Source organism: Pygocentrus nattereri, chromosome 11 (assembly GCF_015220715.1).
Source record: "Pygocentrus nattereri isolate fPygNat1 chromosome 11, fPygNat1.pri, whole genome shotgun sequence".
Taxonomy (NCBI): Eukaryota; Metazoa; Chordata; class Actinopteri; order Characiformes; family Serrasalmidae; genus Pygocentrus; species Pygocentrus nattereri.
In genome coordinates this window covers 13068353-13087521 of record NC_051221.1, presented here as the reverse complement: position 1 = coordinate 13087521, position 19169 = coordinate 13068353, and the positions used below count along the sequence as shown (strand labels likewise).

General features: G+C 39.6%; 1 protein-coding gene across 3 annotated transcripts in view; it reads left to right on the top strand.

Moving 5' to 3' along the window:
- gabrb2a (gamma-aminobutyric acid type A receptor subunit beta2a) overlaps positions 1 to 19169 on the top strand; it is an 84175-nt gene that overhangs the window by 9989 nt on the left and 55017 nt on the right. For all 3 annotated transcript variants that reach the window (XM_017711553.2, XM_017711554.2, XM_017711555.2), the window contains exon 4: positions 17410 to 17630. In XM_017711553.2, the coding sequence (XP_017567042.1) occupies positions 17410 to 17630 (221 nt within the window). The remainder of the gene's footprint in view (positions 1 to 17409; positions 17631 to 19169) is intronic.

The window sequence follows — 19169 nt, the reverse complement described above, 5'->3', positions numbered from 1 at the left end:
ATTATTTAAGGTTTTAATATTGTTATTGTTAGGGTTTTATTTTGGAGCCAAATGTCCGATAAATAAGCCCAACGCGGGAGTCATAGTAAGGAGCAGTTTGGGAAAAGTCTAACCCCCCAACAGCAGTTTGAGGTTCTAAAGACCCAATCAAACTGAGAAATACAAACGTTTGAGAGTTGTCTGTGCACTGTTCTAGAATAAGAAAGGTATATGACAAATGAACCACAGTGAATTAAGGGGGAGATCTAGAGCAATGTGAACTGGGGAGAAGAGAATAGAACACTGTAGAACAGTGTGAATGGGGGAGAACATTATAGAAGTTTGTGAATGCAGTAGAACATTCTAGAACAGTGTGAAAGAGAGGAGGACATTCTAGAATAGCGTGAATGGGGTTGAACAGTGGTTTTCAAATTAGTCCTCAGTTTGCAAGGGCTTTCAAGATGGTCTGTGTTTTGCTGTTGCATTCTAGAACATTGTGAATGATAGGAGTACATTCTAGAACAGTGTGAATGACGGACAGCATTCTAGAACAGCGAGCATGGACAGATCATTATAGAAAAGAGTGAATAAGCAACAATGTTCTAGAAACATGTGAATAAGGGAGAATATCCTAGAACAGTGTGAATGTGTAGAGAGCATTTTAGAACAACGTGAATGAATGAAAGCATTCTAGAACAGTGTGAATGGAGGAGAACATTCTCAAGCAGTGTGAATGAAAGGAGTTCCATCTACAACAGTTTAAAGGAGGGACAACATTCTAAAACACTGTAAAATGGGTGAGAACAGAATAGAACAGTGTGAATGCAGTAGAAAATTCTAGAACAGTTTGACAGAGAAGAGGACATTCTAGAATAGTGTGAATGGGGTTGAACAGTGGTTTTCAAACTAGTCCTCAGGGCTTCCAAGACAGTCTATGTTTTTGCTGTTGCAAGTATGAGGTTCCCTGATGACCATTTTGGGAACACTGGAGTTGAACATTCCAGAACAGTGTGGATGGGTGAAGAGCATTCTACAACAATGTGAATGGATTAGAACCTTCTTGAACAGTGTGAATCATGGCAAACATTCTAGAACAGAGTAATTGGGGTATAACATTTTGAAATGGTGAGAATGGGGATAGCATTATAGAACAGTGTGAATAAGGGAGCACATTCTAGAACAGATTGATGGAGAACATTCTAGAACATGAATGTGAATGGAGGAGAATATTCTCAAACAGTGTGAATGGCAGCAGGCATTCTAGAATAGTGTGACTGGGGTAGAGCATTCTAGAAGTGTGAATGAGAGGAGTACATTATAGAACAGAGTACATAAGGCACAATGATCTAGAATGGTGTGAGTAAGGAAGGATGTCCTAGAACAGTGTGCATGCATGGAGAGCATTCTAAAACAATGTTCTCCTCCATTTATATTCTCAAACAGTGTGGATGATAGCAAACATTCTAGAATAGTGTAATTGGTGTAGAACATTCTAGAACAGTGTGAACGAAAGGAGTACCTTCTACAACAGTGTGGGACAACATTCCAGAACAGTGAGAATAAGGAGAGCGTTATAGAACAAAGTGAATAAGGGAGATTGTCCTAGAACAGTGTGAACGGGGGGAGAACGTTCCAGAACAATATATATGGTAAAGAACATTCTTGAACAGTGTAAATGACGGCAATCATTCTAGAACAGTGTAATTGGGGTAGAGCGTTTTGAAATGGTGAGAATGGGGAGAGCACTATAGGTTAGTGTGAATAAGGGTGCACAGTTCTGTGGATTGATGGAGTACTGTTCCTATGCAGGAACAGTCTAGAATGAGGAACATTTTCAAACAGTGTGAATGACAGTAAAGATTCTAGAAGAGTGTAATTGGGGTAAAGCATTTGAGAACAGAGTGAAAGAATGGAGGACATTCTAGAACAGTGTAAAAGAGGGATGACATTCAGGAACAGTGGGAATAAGGACAGCCTTACAGAAACAGAGTAAATAAGGGAGAATGTCCTAGAACAGTTTGAATGGGTGGAGAACATTCTAGAAGAGTGAGAATAGGAAAAAACATACTAGAATACTGATTTGGGGAACACTAATTTGGGGGTAAACTGCAAGGTATAAATCATTAGGTATAGTTCACAGACTCAGTGTTTGGGTTTGTCAGTGTTTGTTGGAGAACTTGTGCTCTGGTGATTCTTAGAGCTCTGAGATGTTCTCCTGGCTTCAGTCTGCTGTCGAGATGTGCTGAACAGGAACCTCTGAAAGTGTAATTAGTCCCTTTTAAAGAAGGGAAGGTCCAAATAGACTTGTCCTAGCTCATGGAGTAAATAATTACCGGGGCGGAAACATTGCCTTTATAATGATCATTATCTTGACGAGCATTAATTCCTTATGTGAATGAGAGGCGTGCCTGTCCAACCAGAGGCCAGCAGGGCCCAGAGCAGAGGACCAGACGCTTGGGGCGGGGGGTTGTGTATATACTGGAAAAAGAATCGTTGTTAATTGGTGATCAATATAAGCTTGTTTTGTGCTTTTATCAGGCATTGGGTTTGTTCAATTCCAGATGAAAAAAAAGTCTTGTGTTATTTTTACTTATTGTTGCTATGACAACACCATTCCTCTCAGAAAACGTGGGGTTTAAGATGGCTCGTCTCTCTCAGATGCATTTCTGAGCGTATAGATATTGATTCTCTTGTTTTTGATGTCTTGTTTTTTCTCTTGACTTTGCCCTCTGCATGACCTTTGCACTCATATTATTTAGTGTATGTTCATTTAATGTATGTATGAAATCTGTTTATATGAGCTTTATGTTACACTGTATGTAATAAGCGAGGACTATTATTATTATGTATATCATTATGTAATGAATAGTCCTCAGAGCAACTTTACTCCTCTATTGTAAACCAGTTTTCGTGTTGTGTAGCATGTGCAAATAGTGTCGTTGGAGCTTTAGAGCTATTCAGGTTTTTCAGAGCTTCATAGATGGATTTGAAGGTCCAACACAGCCTAAAACAAATTTCCTGCCAGAAAACATGACAGTGATACTGTTATAGTATTCCACAATAATACACAGTGTCAATGTCACCACTTATAACTCCTTAAAATGTAGACTCATCATTTAGTTATTAATCTTAAGACTTGATATTCAGTAACTACAGGTGTGGAACCATCAGGGCCTTGCAGGCCTTCAGAAACAGCCTTATGATTTCTGGGAACTAAAAATACATTTTTGTTGATTTTTATTTAATTGAATTCTCATGCTTGTTGTTTTTAAACTCTGCAAGTGCTGTTATAGTACCAAACATGTCACTGGAAACAGAGTTAAGCTCTCAAAATGTAAAAAAAAAACAAAAATCCCCATTGTTTTTATCTTGGTAGTTACAGCCAATCTAGTTCTCCCATGTGTTAGGACTTCAGGAGCTGGACAGAAGGCCTTACACACTAGATTAGATCATTACCAACATAATTGGGAAGTGACAGTTGAATCAACCAATCAAGTATAATCAGGTTTTGATTTCCCATGGGTGGGACCAATTCTATGAAAAAAGGGTTAGTCCAGGCCTTCTGGATGTTCTAGTTATGTCACTGACCATGAATACCAGCCGTGGCCTAAATAGATTTCAGTCAGTTGTTACACAGCACTAAGTGCAGACATGCACTATGTGAGTCAACACCCCTGCTAATGAGTGAGTTTGGGTGTTCTGGCTGTCCCCCTAGACAAACACTGGTATTGGAATTGGTTTTAATAAGGATCTAAGGAGTGATTTCAGACGTGGCACTGTCAAAAGATGTCATATTTGCCACAAGCCAGTTTGTAGAATGTTTGCCCTGCTAGAATTTTGGATTTGGTGCTTGCCAGAAAAATGCTACCTACTGCAATGCACAGTGCCACTGTAAAGTTTGGAGGAGGAGGGATAATGGTCTGGGGCTGTTTTTCAGGATTCAATATTTGGGGCAGTTTGAGGAAGTCCCGTTCCTGTTCCAGCATAACTGTCCCCCTGTACAGAAATAAGGTCCATAAAGGTCCATTTTTCAACTGCATAATAATGCCCAACGTTGGATTTGTGAGATGGTTAGGTGTGCATAAATATTTGCCCTTAGTCTATACTATATAGTCTAGGGCACTATTAAAAATCCTATATTGGCCTAAACATTAGCATTATTGTAGAGGTGGGCTTTTTTTTTCTTTCTTGACAGAATTTATTGCATTTATGGCCCAAACTGAAGGCTTAGCTCTCGGTTTATCTGCTATAAAACCAATATGGAATATTGAAATGTGGACTGACTACATTTTGTTGTTGTTGCTGCTGTTGTTTTTCATATTTTTACCATGATTTGGAAAATTTTGCTGTGTAATCTGATTTCTTATTAATACTGTCATGCTCAACATAAACAGTCCTGAAATTGAATTGTCAAACAACAGTGTTATATAAAACATACTCTTCCAAATGGCTGTGAGTTCATTTCAAACACCTGCTGTTTCTGTCTGATGCAGCAGAAAAAGGATAATTAGACCAACTTTACATCAGGTATTTAGCCTCCACCACGTCTTAGCTGACATTAGCACACTGTCATGTTTGAGCTTTAAAACTATCAGAGATAATGAGACGGCATTTTTGTTGCTCTTCTGTTAATGTGCCATCTCTATTTGGGCAATTAGGCCATTTTATCAGAATGTGTTAAAGCAGCTGTAAAACCCAAAGCTCCCACGAGGCTGGATTGGGGACTAATGCAGCCGCACCCCAGGGTAAAACCAACGGCTCCTGCCTCCCCACCCCCCCACCCCTCTCCTTTACAACCTCTGATATTTAGAGGCATGTACTTAAGCAGTCATTCGGACAATTTTCCTGTCGTGACAAATTAATGAAGCCTGCCAATCCACTCCAGCCGCTCAGAGTATAGCTCGACTGTAGAAGGACGAGAGAGAGAGAGAGAGAGAGAGAGAGGGTTGAGACAGTTAAGCCATATCTGCATGCTGTGATACAACCACATATCCACAATTATCACATCCGTGGATCACATAGTCCAAAAAAACCCACATTTATTTATTTCATTTCTTTAATTGGCTGGACTCATGCAGAGATGAGAATAAATAATGACTTGTTTGAGGTTTTGAAAGAGTAAATGTTTTGAGGGGGGATGGCATGGCGCTCTTCGTTTAAGTGGCGTGTGCTCAGCGAGTGTAACTGCCATTGGATTTGGTTTCTGACACTCTAAATGGAGGCGTCCCTGTAGTGTGTCAGTCTTAGACGGGACTCTCCTGACAAATTACACTGTCATTTTGTTACAATCTCAGTTTGAGATATTGATCCGGAGGGCCGTACAAGCATTTGGAACTCTGAATGTTGGGATGCCCCTCATGCCCTGGCATTTTCAAAATGGGGCATACGGTGGAGAGGCATTGATGTACTCTGACCGGCCACTTTTTTAGACAAACCTAACTTTTAACTCTGCTGTGTAGGTGTGTTTTTTAGGTGGTCATGATTATTTTATCAGATTTGTTTGGTCAATTTATTACAATGTCAGACAATGTCACTGATGTGAAGCGCTGCTCTTATGAAGTACCAAAAGCTGAGTGCTTAGTGTTTATAGCACCCCCTTGTGGGGAATCTTCAGCCTGCTAAACATGATTGAGTGAGTGAGCGAGTGAGTGAGTTACAGGCCAGGTCCGAGATGTTTCACATCTAAAAAATATCGATTAAGTTTTGACAATTCTACAGTAATTAGTGACTCATTTAAATCAATATCCATATGTAAATTCTTCTTTCTTACATTAAGGAACAGAGAGTAATGAAAACACTAATTATTATGCATTTTCTGCCAGTGTTTTTACATATTTTTGACCAGGCATTTAAAGGCTTCCTAATTATTTTCTTTTTTAATAAAATAATTTGAAATCTTTTAAATGTATATGAGGTTAATTGTTTAAAGTCCATTTCTAGTGTTGGACATTTTGAAACAACACTGATTACTCAAAAATCATCAGAATAACTTAATTATGAATACAGTCGACAGTGACAGGCATAGCACAATCCCAGACTATAGCCTTTCTTGTACATCTTTCCAAGTACAGTTTGTGTTAACCATCCGCTAATCTTTCATCAATGGTCAGTTTCTGACCACAGAGCTGCTCCTGGCTGGATATTTTTGGGTAGTCACTCTTAACCTTATACACTTATACCAGCTTCACAAACTCTACTATGTCAGTGTCACTGCTGTGCTAAGAATGACACACTACCCAAATGATATTTAATATTATTATTAATATTATTATTATTATTAATACGAGGTGGGTGTTTCCAATAAAGTGGTCGGTGAGTAGAAGTACAAGCTTCTAATAAAGTGGCCAGTGAGAGGAAGTAGAAGGTATGTGTTTCTAATAAAGTGGCCAGTTAGTGGAAGTGTGAGGCAAGTGTTTCTGATAAAGTGGCCACTGAGTGGAAGTCTTAATCACCAAAATGTGCTGTAAACTATCCAAAGTTAAGTAGTTATATTGCTATATCAGGTTTGTAAAAACCAGTCTTTTTGTCCTACACTCACAAAGGCCTTAGTCGTCTGTCGTAAATGAGGGACGCCCTGCTGATAGTAGCAGATGGTAGAAATTTCAGCGCTTGTGTCCGACTCCTTGCGTAACTCTGCTGGTCAAGGAGGAGAGGGGGAAAAATGGAGGCCAAATCCACTCATTTGTGCGTAAGCCCACAGACTTTGTGTGTTTGCACCCCTGTTTGGAATCCATTGATGTCAAAGGAGAGTAAACAGAGCCCAAAGAGGCATCTGCTACCATCTGTGACCAGAGTAATTATTCAGCCATTCTGCACCAAAGCCAGGAGGCAAGTTCCAGACCCAGGTGTTCGCCAGCGCGGCATCTGCACTCGCAAACAAAACACAGAGAACAACAACTATATTCAGCCTCCGTTTCCCCAAACGCTGAAGAAAAAGCGCTGCTCTTCGGCGCCGTTCCCTGTTTCTGTTTTATTTTCCAGCGTGGCAGGTTTATTTATTTCTGTATTCATATTCTGTAGTTAATAACAGTTGCATGGCATATGGTATGTGTAATTTTCTCGCTGTTTCTGTTTTAGATTTGCTCCCTGGTGAACCCCGGGTTGTAAAAATGAACGGAGGCGGAAAGGCGTGCATGTAGAAGTATTAAAAGTCATCAGAAATGCGCATACGCATGTCGCTGCATTCTGTTGTTTTTCATCCTCCGCTAAAGGAACAGTTCGCCGGAAAATCTAATTTACATACAGCTTGCACAACTTTTCCTTTAACCCACACTGAAAAAGTGTATTTATCAAGTACACATGCAAATGTATGAAAATGACCAATAATGTGTTTTTTCTTAATGCACTTTAGTACGTGGGATGCATTTGGGAAAGAAACTATTTATCTGAAATGTATCTCACATATATGAAGATACAAGCCTGTGTGTTTCTTTTCCACATGGGACCCCAAAAAAGTGTTCTACTCTGCACTGTTATCTGATGACAGCATGGTTTTTTCACAATAACTCTCATTTTGCTGATTCTTTTTACGCAGCAGCTCATTGTTAATATGCTATTACTTGAGTTATTAAGATGCCGCTGACCTGCAGTCTGTGTGACAGCAGGCCTTCAACAAACCTAAGTGAGCCTATCAGTTGGACGAACTGCACAAACTGGAATTAGCCAGAAATGTACTGAATACAATTCAGTGAACAAGATAAGCTGTTAACTTTACAGACTGTCTGGAACAAAAACACGTTCAGGTTAATTTGGCAACAACTGAAAAAGCTGAGCTGAACCTGATATTGCGACAGCATAACGGCTCTATTTATAATGCAAAAGATACTTTTGCCTGACAAAACTCTTAATATAGAAGCACATTCGATACAGTGTTCAGGGCTTCTTTGCTTTAACATTTTGGCTCGTTGCTCAAATCCCATTTTTTTAGCTTAGATCCGATCTCTCTGACATGATGGTTCACACTCATTTAGGTAAGTGACTCAAATCTGTCATTAATGTGAACGAACCAGTGTCCTGAAATCACCCCTCATGAGCTCGTCCTCCTCAGTAACGTCACATGCATGGATCACGTGCCTCATCAGCAGCAAACTAACGGTCAGAACGAGCTTCGCTGAGAAGATCATTAACTCTGATCAGCTCTCAGCTTCATTATTAGAGCGAGACGAAGGAGACAAAGGTGAGATGAGCTGCTTTTCCACCGTTTACAGGCTTTAACTGTTCGGCGCTGCTGCCATGGTAACGCTGAAAGATGGAAAGTGGAAAAAAAAGCACATGAATTCTGATCTGAGCATCACATTAAGGTCAGATGTCCACGAATCGGATATGCATCCGATCTAGGACCACATATGAAAGTGGCTCAGGTCGAATTCGCAAAGATTTGCGTGTCAGACATCAGATCTGAGTCACATTAGGGCAAAAAATCATGTTTGAGCCACTTCAACCTGGTAATGTGAATGAAGCCTATCAAAGGCAATCCTCCTCTGTTTGCTTCATTATAGATAAGGCCATTTATGAGCAGTATAAACTGTTGCTTAGGATCCCCAGAGCACCAGGGGACCCTCAGTATGTACCTTAAAAACTGTGTTTTATGTAATTTGTCAAGTGCAGATTGCATGTTTCCCATTGTTCTTAAAAAGGTATGAACTCATTATTTAAAAGTATGCATTTGTTTTTTGTTCTTGCAAAATAGTATGGCTGGAGTGGGAGGATAGGGTGACACTTAGGGTCCCCACAGTGTGTCATATAGTGTCAGGCACCGTATAAGCAAGACTGCTTGAGTTTACTGAAGAGGTCTGTGATTTATTACGAAACCATATCTTTAAAATGGTTTACATCCCACATTTTTCTTATTTTTTCCCTTGAAGCCTATTTATGATGTGTGTATGTTTTTATATTTCAAAAATGGTCATAATTCATTTCTGGCCATTTTCCAGCCTCTTCTTATCACTTACAATTAAACAGGCTGTTTTTGTTTGTGTGCCTTTAAGTCTAAGCTCTCTTCTGATTGGCTGCCCTGTAGCGCCTCATTAAAAAAACTTTCAAAGCGGAAACACTGCTTATAAGCTCAGTGTGAGTGGGCGGAGCTAAATGGCTGTAGACAGAATAGGTACAGAGGTCTGCTGGGGACAAACTGTATAAATCAAAAAATAATGCATATAATATAATAATAATGAGGCATGATCTCATTTCCACACCCTTACTAAGTCGTGGCCACAACTTAATTATCTTGTTTCCAGGCCTTACTAAGTCGTAGCCACACATTAGGATCTCATTCCTATTCATTAATGCAATGTGGCCACTACTTAGTAAGGTGTAGAAACAAGATAATTAAGTCGTGGCCACGACTTAGTAAGGGCATGGGAATGAGAGCGTTACTAAGTGATGGCCGCACATTAGGATCACATTAGTAAGGACACCTTAATTATCTCATTCCCATGCCTTACTGAGTCATGGTCACACATTAGGAACACATTAGTAAGGACACCTTACTAAGTCATGGCCACACATTAGGAACACATTAGTAAGGACACCTTAATTATCTCATTCCCATGCCTTAGTAAGTCATAGCCACACATTAGGAACACATTACTAAGGACACTTTACTAAGTCATGGCCACACATTAGGAACACATTAGTAAGGACACCTTACTAAGTCATGGCCACACATTAGGAACACATTAGTAAGGACACCTTACTAAGTCATGGCCACACATTAGGAACACATTAGTAAGGACATCTTACTAAGTCATGGCCGTGACTTAATTTTCTCGTTTCCACGCCTTACTAGGTTGAGGCCACACATTGTTTATATTTGTATGGGATGTCACCAGCAGGGCTCTGTAGGTATGTGTGAATGTATTGGCATCACAAAAACAGTCAGTTTAAGACAGGCTGTTATCGTTTACATTGTTTATAAATTTCATGATGATTGGACCAAAACAAATGACCCAAAATAACTTGTGAAAAAAGTCTGGTTCATTGAGTTGCTTTAAAAGTAAAGTAGGTTTTTCCCTTCTCCTGTAAAGTTACTGTTTCAGAGATATGAGGTTTCCTTCTGACAGCAGCGATATGGGAACATGTACAGTTTCCATGTATAAACTGGGGAGGTGATGATAGGCTGTGAAACTTTAACAATATTTCAATACTACATCAAATTCTTTGATTCCACAAAAGCTTTTCCACCATGTGGGATCTTTAATATTTAAGTATTCTGGTAGCAGATCGTAGAGACTTGATGGAATGGCGAAGCAGCTCCTCTCAGTTTCGGCTGAAGGTTGAGCAACGTATTCCAAGCTGCGTGTTCAGGAGGTACGGAGTGTTCAGTGTGTGGGGGAGGGAGGTGTGTGGATCCTGTAGAGAGTTAGTGGAGGCAGGAGAGAGTGTGTTGCCCCCGGGCTGCAGCTGCCCGGCCCCAGGGGAGTTGAGTTTGAGTGCTGCACGCGGAGGTGGATACACTCCTATCACTCTCTGCGAAGTGATGAGAGCAAGTGTTCTCTGCCGTCTCTGTGAGCTTGACTCAACCAGCATCTATAAAGGGAAAGCTGTGGACGTCTCCGAGCGGGTGGTGTGTGGGCTTTTCATTAAGCATTCACATACGTACATGTTTACATTAAAGGGCTCACATTCTACGTGAGTCGACTTATGGCGTGCTGGCTTTTATGCACAAAAACCAAACATAAATCATTTTACATGACCTTTTTGTCCTTTATGCATAATATACTGTACTGTGCAAAAGTCTTAGACATCTAATCACATTATTTAAAGCCATTAGTCTTAATATTAAGTGTGGTTTTGCTTGGAAAATCTATATATCATTCGAATGCATGCAAATAAACGCAAATACAGTAAAAAGTAACAAGTTTTTATTATTAAAAAAGGACTTGATGTGTTGTGAGAGAGTTTGGTTCCAGATGTCCCCTCGATTCCCCCAGCCATTGCATGGAACTGGTAGATTCCATCGCCACCGCTCCCAATCCAACGTAATAAAGCGCCGATTAGCCAAACCAGATATATTAGATGATAACTACAAATACAAATATGCTGCCAGGATGAGACGTTTTGGAAATGGAGACAATAACACATTAACATACATAAAATGACTTGTTGCATTAATCTTAATTGTATTTATTTTAGTATTAGTGTATTAGTGCAAATAAATAGTTACTGACCAGACAAATATCTTTATTCATCACATTTTCTCAGGGGTCTAAAACTTTTGCACAGAACTATATGTATGTTAAGTTCTGTTTGGGTCCCTGTTGAACAAAATGTTAAGTTCAATCTAAAAGTCTTAGAAACATAACAAAAAAAACTTCCAAACATTCAGCTACTTCTTTTGGAAAACCAAATCCATTTGCTGCCCAACAGCCAGGAACAGCACAACGTTTAATCCTTTTTCCACACCTTCTACTCCAGTAACTGCAGTAGCAGCACTCTGCATCACTTCTTTGTGAGTTGACAGGGCCAAACTGGATAAATTAAGTATGCAGTCATGAGGAAATGTATCCATGACATCACAACCAAGATGAATTTTGCATGTGGTGGAAATACTTTTCAACAAGCACCCCAATGGAGTGAAGTCTTAAAAAGGGGTTCTTTAAGGGTTCTTTGGTAAAGGACCTCACTACATATGAAACCATGAACTCTCAAAGAACCAATTAAATCTTGATTGATACCTGTTGTGTTTGGGTTTGTAAAGAATCTTTAAAAATGGTTCTATAGCACCAAAAAGGGTTCCGCTATGTAGAACGCTTTTTGCTAAACATGTAGTAAACTATCTGGTATGTACATCCTTCCCATGAGCACCGGAATTCAGTACAGGTTCTGGTAACTGGCTCTTTATTCCACCACCAGTTCCCTTCGTGTAAGTATTTTATGTTATAACTTGCCAACCTTATGCCACAGATAGAACTTGGGCACGTTTTTTTATATTTGCCATTTGCTGTTAAAATAAAACATTTAATTGGTATTTTAAAAATCTGCAATACATGATACTGACATACGTATAGGCTGTGAATGGGTCATTCTACGGAAAACGTCCACTTTTTTATCTATTCATAGGGAGCACTGGTGTTACTGATCCTCTCTGGTGTTACACATTAGAAAGGAAAGGTAACACCAGAGACATTTCATTAAAAATGCCTTTTACAAAGCGGTGCTATGGAGCATCAAACCACATGTTGTCAATCATGGAATATCCACTAAAATATGTCATTTAATCCGTTTGGATTCTACTTTTTCGCAGTTTTCTAAGTGACGTCAGCTAAAAGCTTCATATGAAATCTGGAGCTTAATGAGAACATTTCTGCTAACTTTCATAGATCCTCAGAAAACAGGTGAAAAGAAGTCGACTGATGTCATCAGTGTGACTTTTATTCCAAAATAGGAGATTTTTTGTTTCGCAGTAACACCAGTGACACAACTCCTGGGGACCACAACTTTCAATATATATATATTATAATATTTATCTGGCATTTGTTTTCTTTATGCCATTTAGATCATATATTTCATAGTCATGTATAGATTATTACAGTTAAAACAGCTTAAAAACATTTACCTCAAAATATGGCTCTCACCCTTTACGCATGATTGTAGGGATGAGCACTTCGGTGGTGCTTGGAATTCACTATTATTGACTGAAAAACCAATACTGCTAAATTGATGCCTCGAGAAGGTGCGATTGTTAAAATAACTTATTATTTTATTTTAAAATATTGATACATTATGACTCTAACATGTTTTTTCAAGTGTAATATACCTGTAAACGCTAGGGACGTGTGCTTTTGGGCTGTATGACAACATCGCTGTGCTTCTGTTTGGTATTAATCAAACCTATGTCAATTCATTTAGGAAAACACTCTCAGCTCAAGGTGTGTTCTCCAGGGCCCTCTTCAGAGGTGTAACTAGGACTGTCTAAAAAACTGAAGAAGCAAACAACCCCACACACCAGCACTTAACCAGAGATAAATCAAACCTTTTTCATCAGAACATTTCATCAGTTTGCAGTAAGAGGCTGTTTACACCTTGCGTTAACACACGTCTGGACTGTATTCAGATTTACTTTGGCTGGATTCCATCCACACATTTCGTAGAAATGTGTCCCCAGTGTGAGCAGATGAGACGTGATTTTACTCTCCCATTTACAAAAAATTACCTTTTTATGTTTTTGTGTTAACAGAAAACACATTCCATTTGCACTTGTGTTAAATGTGGTCAAGATCCATCTCTGACCAACTTTGAATGTGGTTTGGCTGATACGATCACAATCTGATCCTTTAGGAGTTTACACTTGGCTTTTAATGCAGTCAAGTGAAACCTGAACGTGATCCGATCATGGAAAATGTGTGTTACTGTAAAGTGTAAACAGCCTTTAAGGCCTCTTTCCTCCCATGCTGCCAGTAGCTGCAGTCATATGCAAAGGTTGGCAGGTAAGATCTGCACATTTTAATGCACAACTGCTGTTTATTTGCTGAATTTAACGTGTCTGCGCGAAACATGTGGCATATTTGATTTTTTTTGCAAAATGTTAAACTCAACAGCTTGAAATTGTACACTTAAATCTGCAGGTTTAAGTGTGTTCTCCGTAGATGATCTGCTAACTTAAATTCCACTTAGAAACGCAGGAAAACATGCCAGTGGACTGGGATGGTCAAACTTTTCCATACTACTACGATTCAAATTAGCAGCTTTCTCTGAAAGGGAACTGTGGTTTTGTGGGAAAGTTAATGCGTGGAGGTTGTTGTAGTTTATTTGTTGGGTAACACCTCTGCCTTCTACGCTGTAGACTGGGGTTCAATCCCCACTTGGGTAAACACCCTACACTATACCAATAAGAGTCCTTAGGCAAGACACCTAACACCACCTTCGCCTACCTGTGTAAATGATCAAACTGTAAGTCGTTCTGGATAAGAGCGTCTGCCAAATGCCGTAAATGTAAATTGAGCTGGCCTGTTCATTTATCTATACTGTGTTTATGAACCTAAATATAAATCTAAATGTAGTTAATTAGTAGTTAAGCATATATGTCTAAAATGTACTTTATCATTGCCATTAGTTATTATTACTAATTATTATTATAATGATTTCATTGTGTTCGCTGTGTAATGATCAGTGTTATTTGATGACTCCTTTGCTGGACTGTTCACTTCATTCCTCTGCCATAAGGAAAATTGTGTTGATGTCACACTTAGGCGTCCGTGTGGACAGCTTCATTACGATGTTGGTCCTCTTTGATTTGGGGCCCTAACTTTGCCTCTGTATGTGTTTGCCACGTGTCCTGTATTTGTACAGTTTGTACTACTTCATGTGTCTGTATGTTAAACATGTGTTAAGTGTGTGTGTGTGTGTGTGTGTGTGGGCAGGCTCGTGCCTGTTCATGCTGAAGTGGTTGTCTCTGTGTTGTGGATGTGCACATGTGGGCCAGCTGGGGTCCAGCGGAGGCTCGTGCAGTGCAAGGCTCTTTTGTCCTCTCACCCCCTACAGGAGCTCGTCACTGCGGTATTTTTGGCAGGAGACGATCGCCGCCTTTAACAGTCCCCTTTCAGGTCACTGCCAGAGAATTAAAGACAGAGGAATTAGAGGGTCCTGAAACAGCCCCCTCCCACACACACATGCACACACAAGTCGCATTCAGAACCAAGCTCAGACCTGAAAATCTGCCCATTTAAAACCAATGGGCTTCACTACAGACTTGCTTATGTGGTCTCTGACACTGGATGACACACTGTTAGATATAGAGATAGACTAATGCATGTCACATAGCTAAAAACAGCATCTTAACCCCTGAACTATGTCCATGTTTTTGTCTCCACCTTTATAAATCACTGCACAAGGGTGTAAGGGTTTAGGAATGCAGTTAACATGAACTGGTGATTTTAAAATTAATTTTTGTTTGCTAGATTAGACTCATGGTCCCTTTGTAAAACTAAACATGCAAACTACCCTTCAGACTAAAAAGTATCGAAGCAGTGATTTTAAAAGTTTCAGAAATATTTGTTATATATTTTGCCAGCGGTTAATACAGGACATGATTATTAACATCTAGTGTAATCTTTTTTTTTGATGAAAATTCTACCGTTTTGCAGTAAAGTACTCGGGCTGTTCATTACTTGCATGACTATATGTTTCATGCCTGGATTGTATCTGGATGCAGGATTCCAAGATTAAGACTTTTACACTGGACATATGATCTCCAGGGCCTTCTTTACAGGTGTAACCAAGCCTGCACGGGTCCCATTGCAAAACAATTAACCCCCCCCAAAATGAAAATGACTTTAAGTTGCATTAGATTGTCACTGTGAAGAGTTCAGGTACAAAGCCAATAAGATGCAGTTAGCATCTAACCAGAAGTGCAAAATACAGTATTATTTACATATTCAGTGCAGAAGGATGACAGAGTGATAAAAACAATATAGATTTGCATAAATATAATATATGGATATAGAGTAAGTTCATAGTTTACATTAATGAAAAAATAAAAATGTATTCCGTGTACTTGCTGTCGCTTTGCCTTGATCACGTTTGTGCTCTAATGTAGGCTAATGGTTGAAGTATATTATTAAGATTTTAATTTTTAAGACTAGTCCTGAGTCATGGATTTAAAATGGTCAGTCATCCTGCCCCCTGCTACAGGTTCCAGTGTACTTTGTCTACAAAGTGTATTGTTCAGTTTTTTTTTCATATTTGTCTGCTTTCAAGTCTAATAGTTATGTTCAGCCGGACGTTCCGATAGTACGGGCTGAATATGGTGAGGCAGCTTTTGGTTGAAGTGCTGCATCTGCCTGGAATGATCTGCAGAAGCATCTGACACTGGAGCAGTTTATTTCCTTGGCTGGTTTTCAGATCGCTGTTAAAAAGCTGCATCGTTCTGTTTGGTTTTGGTTTTGACTCTGATTTGATTCTGTTGGTTGTGGTTGTGGTGTTTCGTTGCTGATTGTTTTTTGTGCTGCCCTCTTGTCCAGGGCTAAATGGTAAAAGAGATTTTTAATCTTGACATGATTACCCTGGTTAAACAAAGGTCAAACAAACAAACAAACAAATAAATAAATATAACTTTCCTCCTGTCCTGCCAAAAGTCAGTTTGTACACCTCTCATAAAGCTCTATTATAAAGCTACAGAAGCAAACGACCCCACAGACCAGCAGTTAACACTAGACAACAAGTTTATTGACATCTAGTTCAATCAATAACTGGTTGGCCGTAAAGTGCTCTAAGAGGCTGTTTACCCCTTAAAGCAACATATGGTTTTTTGCTTTTGGCTGGATTTCATGTACACTTTACAAAAAAATGAGTCCTCCAATCTGAATTAGATGAGATCTGGTTTGAGTGATGAGATTGCAGTCTGATCTCCTGATCGCATCCTGGAGACGTTTACAGCCGCCCTTTAATGGCGTCAAGTGAATCTGAACCTTGCTTAGTTTAATGGAATCTTTTAAAGGCGAACGCCACTAATTTTGCAAAATGACTCAATCATTTACCTGTTTAGATGTAAACAAAATCATTCAGAGTGGCTTGGTGTGAAATACGCCTTTCTAGAGAAATTTCCACAGTCGGAATTGTTCACCATTGTAGCACTAGGAACCAGACGTCCGTATGTCTACATTACAAATATCACCACTTTATCTGCCATGTAAAATGACAAGTGAAGTTACGTGTGTCTTATAAGGTTTTAGATGTCACGATAGCAACGGTCCAATCGTTTTTTGGGTACTATTTTTCCCTAACAACACCCTGTACGTACCTCTCCGCCCCACATGTCTTTTGTGTCGATTGGGTGGGCGGTGTTGTGTTAGTAAAACTCATGTGAAGAGGTAAGTATTTCATCAGGTGACCTGCGATAGATCATGGATGCACCTCACTGTCCTACCCCATAAGCTGGTGAGCAGAGTAGCAACAATTTATTGCTGACACCGATAATTTCCATTCGCCAGAAAGCAAAAATACTGCACGGCTGCATGTTTTCACCCAATCCCCAATGTTAATCACCCAAGATAACACGGCATAATTGAGGTTCCATGATTCACATTATTTTCAATTCGTGTAAACAGTAAAGAGTCAAACTGATAAATACTTTTGTACTATTTGTCGCCAAATGGGCGAGCACAACTGCTCTGTTGAACCTTGTGCTCAGTGATCTCAGTTGAGAATGCAGTTTTGGGAGAAAACACGGGAGTAATCCTGGAGTAATAATTTATATTAAAAATACATTTTAGGCCAAAACTTCACAAAACAATGTCTCAGGTATCAAGCTACGCATTTATAACCATTTTGTGTAATAACTTAAAGGGATGCACTTATTTGTGCTATGGCTGTATTTTTAATCATGTCTATTATTTATTATTTTTTTACTATAATTGTTTTTTTTTTTAATAATTTCTAATGACCACCTTTGTTCCTAATGGCCATCTCCTGTTTTTCCTTATCTATTTGCAGGACTACACTCTAACCATGTACTTCCAGCAAGCGTGGCGAGACAAGCGCCTCTCCTACTCTGAGATTCCTCTGAACCTGACGCTGGACAACCGCGTGGCCGACCAGCTGTGGGTGCCAGACACTTACTTCCTCAACGACAAGAAGTCCTTCGTCCACGGCGTCACTGTCAAGAACCGGATGATCCGTCTGCATCCTGACGGCACGGTGCTGTATGGACTGAGGTGCGTTTTTCTCCAACAATCCATCACCGCTGTTTATAAAATGCACACCCACTTATAGCACTAATTAGGGCTGCACAATTGAGCCCTTTAAAACGGTGATTCTGGGTCATTTCTCAATGCAATCTGGATCAAGAATGCCATCAATTCTGCTGCATTTGCATTTAGACGACTATTATATGAAATAAAAATAGTGCCCCTGTTACCTTTATTCACTGTGGCCAATACAAATCTTTGTGAACATAGCCATCGCGCCATGTGCCCTCAAGCATTCTGTGAAATGTGATTCTACAGCCGGAAGACAGGAGACAACTTACGATAAACCATGAGTGAATTTAAAAAATGAATAATCAGAATCATAAAAACTTGCTTGTTGACAAAGAAGATAGACTAAATTTGTCAAACTTGTGTAATAAAAATGTTGATACCAAAAACGGTTCCTCTTCTAATGTTGATGGTGATAAATGACCTACTGCACAGTTTTGTGGTAGCAGCACCACAAGGAAACACCACAAGTTCGTACAGCTGGTGATCTCGATTCAAACAATTACAATTTGTATTTATTAATACCAGGAGCTACTGGCAGGTCCAGGCTTTCATTCCTCACTCCTACATAACCTGTAGGAGGTACTAAGCCTGGGAATTCAGAGGTTAATCGAGAACTGTGCCGCTGTAACATTGCTCATTGTTTTAGTTTCACTCTGTTGATCTGAGTTTCCTGTTCATTTCCATTAATCTCACTTGCTCTGATGTACTTGGAGGATGAATAACGCTATTGGGTCTCAGTTTGTCTCAGTGGTTCTGCTTCACGCTCTTAGTGAGTTTTTACGTAGTGAGTATTTTCTTCTGAGTCGTGGTTCCTTTGAGAAGTTCTTTCTCATGCTCTAGAGGTTTTCCTTCTAAATCTTGGTTCCTCTCAGTGGTTCTTCTTCATGTTCTTAGGGGATGTTTTCTTTTGAGTCTCATTTCCTCTCAGTAGTTTTTCCTCACACTATAGCTTGGTTCTTCTCAGTGGCTCTTCCTCTTGCTCTTAGAGCGTTTCTCCTTTTGAGTCTCATTTCCTCTCCGTGGTTCTTCTTCATGTTCTTAGTGATTTTTAGATTTGAATCGTGGCTTCTCTCAGTGGTTCTTCCTTCCTTCAGTCTTGGTTCTTCTAGGGGCTGCATCCATATTTCTGTAAAGTTGCTTTTTTTGTGTACTATAAAACTTTATTTTAACACTGTTCGCTATCCGGTGTCGACCAGAGCAGGATGGGTTCCTCTTCTGAGTCTGAGTTCCTCTCAAGGTTTCTTTCTCCTGCTCTTAGGGAGTTATTCCTTGCCACTATCACTACTGGCAGCACTCATGGGGGCTCGGACCTGGATTTTTCTGTAAAGCTACTTTGTGTCAACACCTGTTGTAAAAAACCTTACTTGCTTTGGGGCAAAATTTGCTGTAGAAAGTCTAATACATACCTACATCCACAGGTGGGTGATATGGCAAAAAATACGACATTACGCTAGCTCAGCAAATCTTCACGATACAAAATATGTTATATATTTA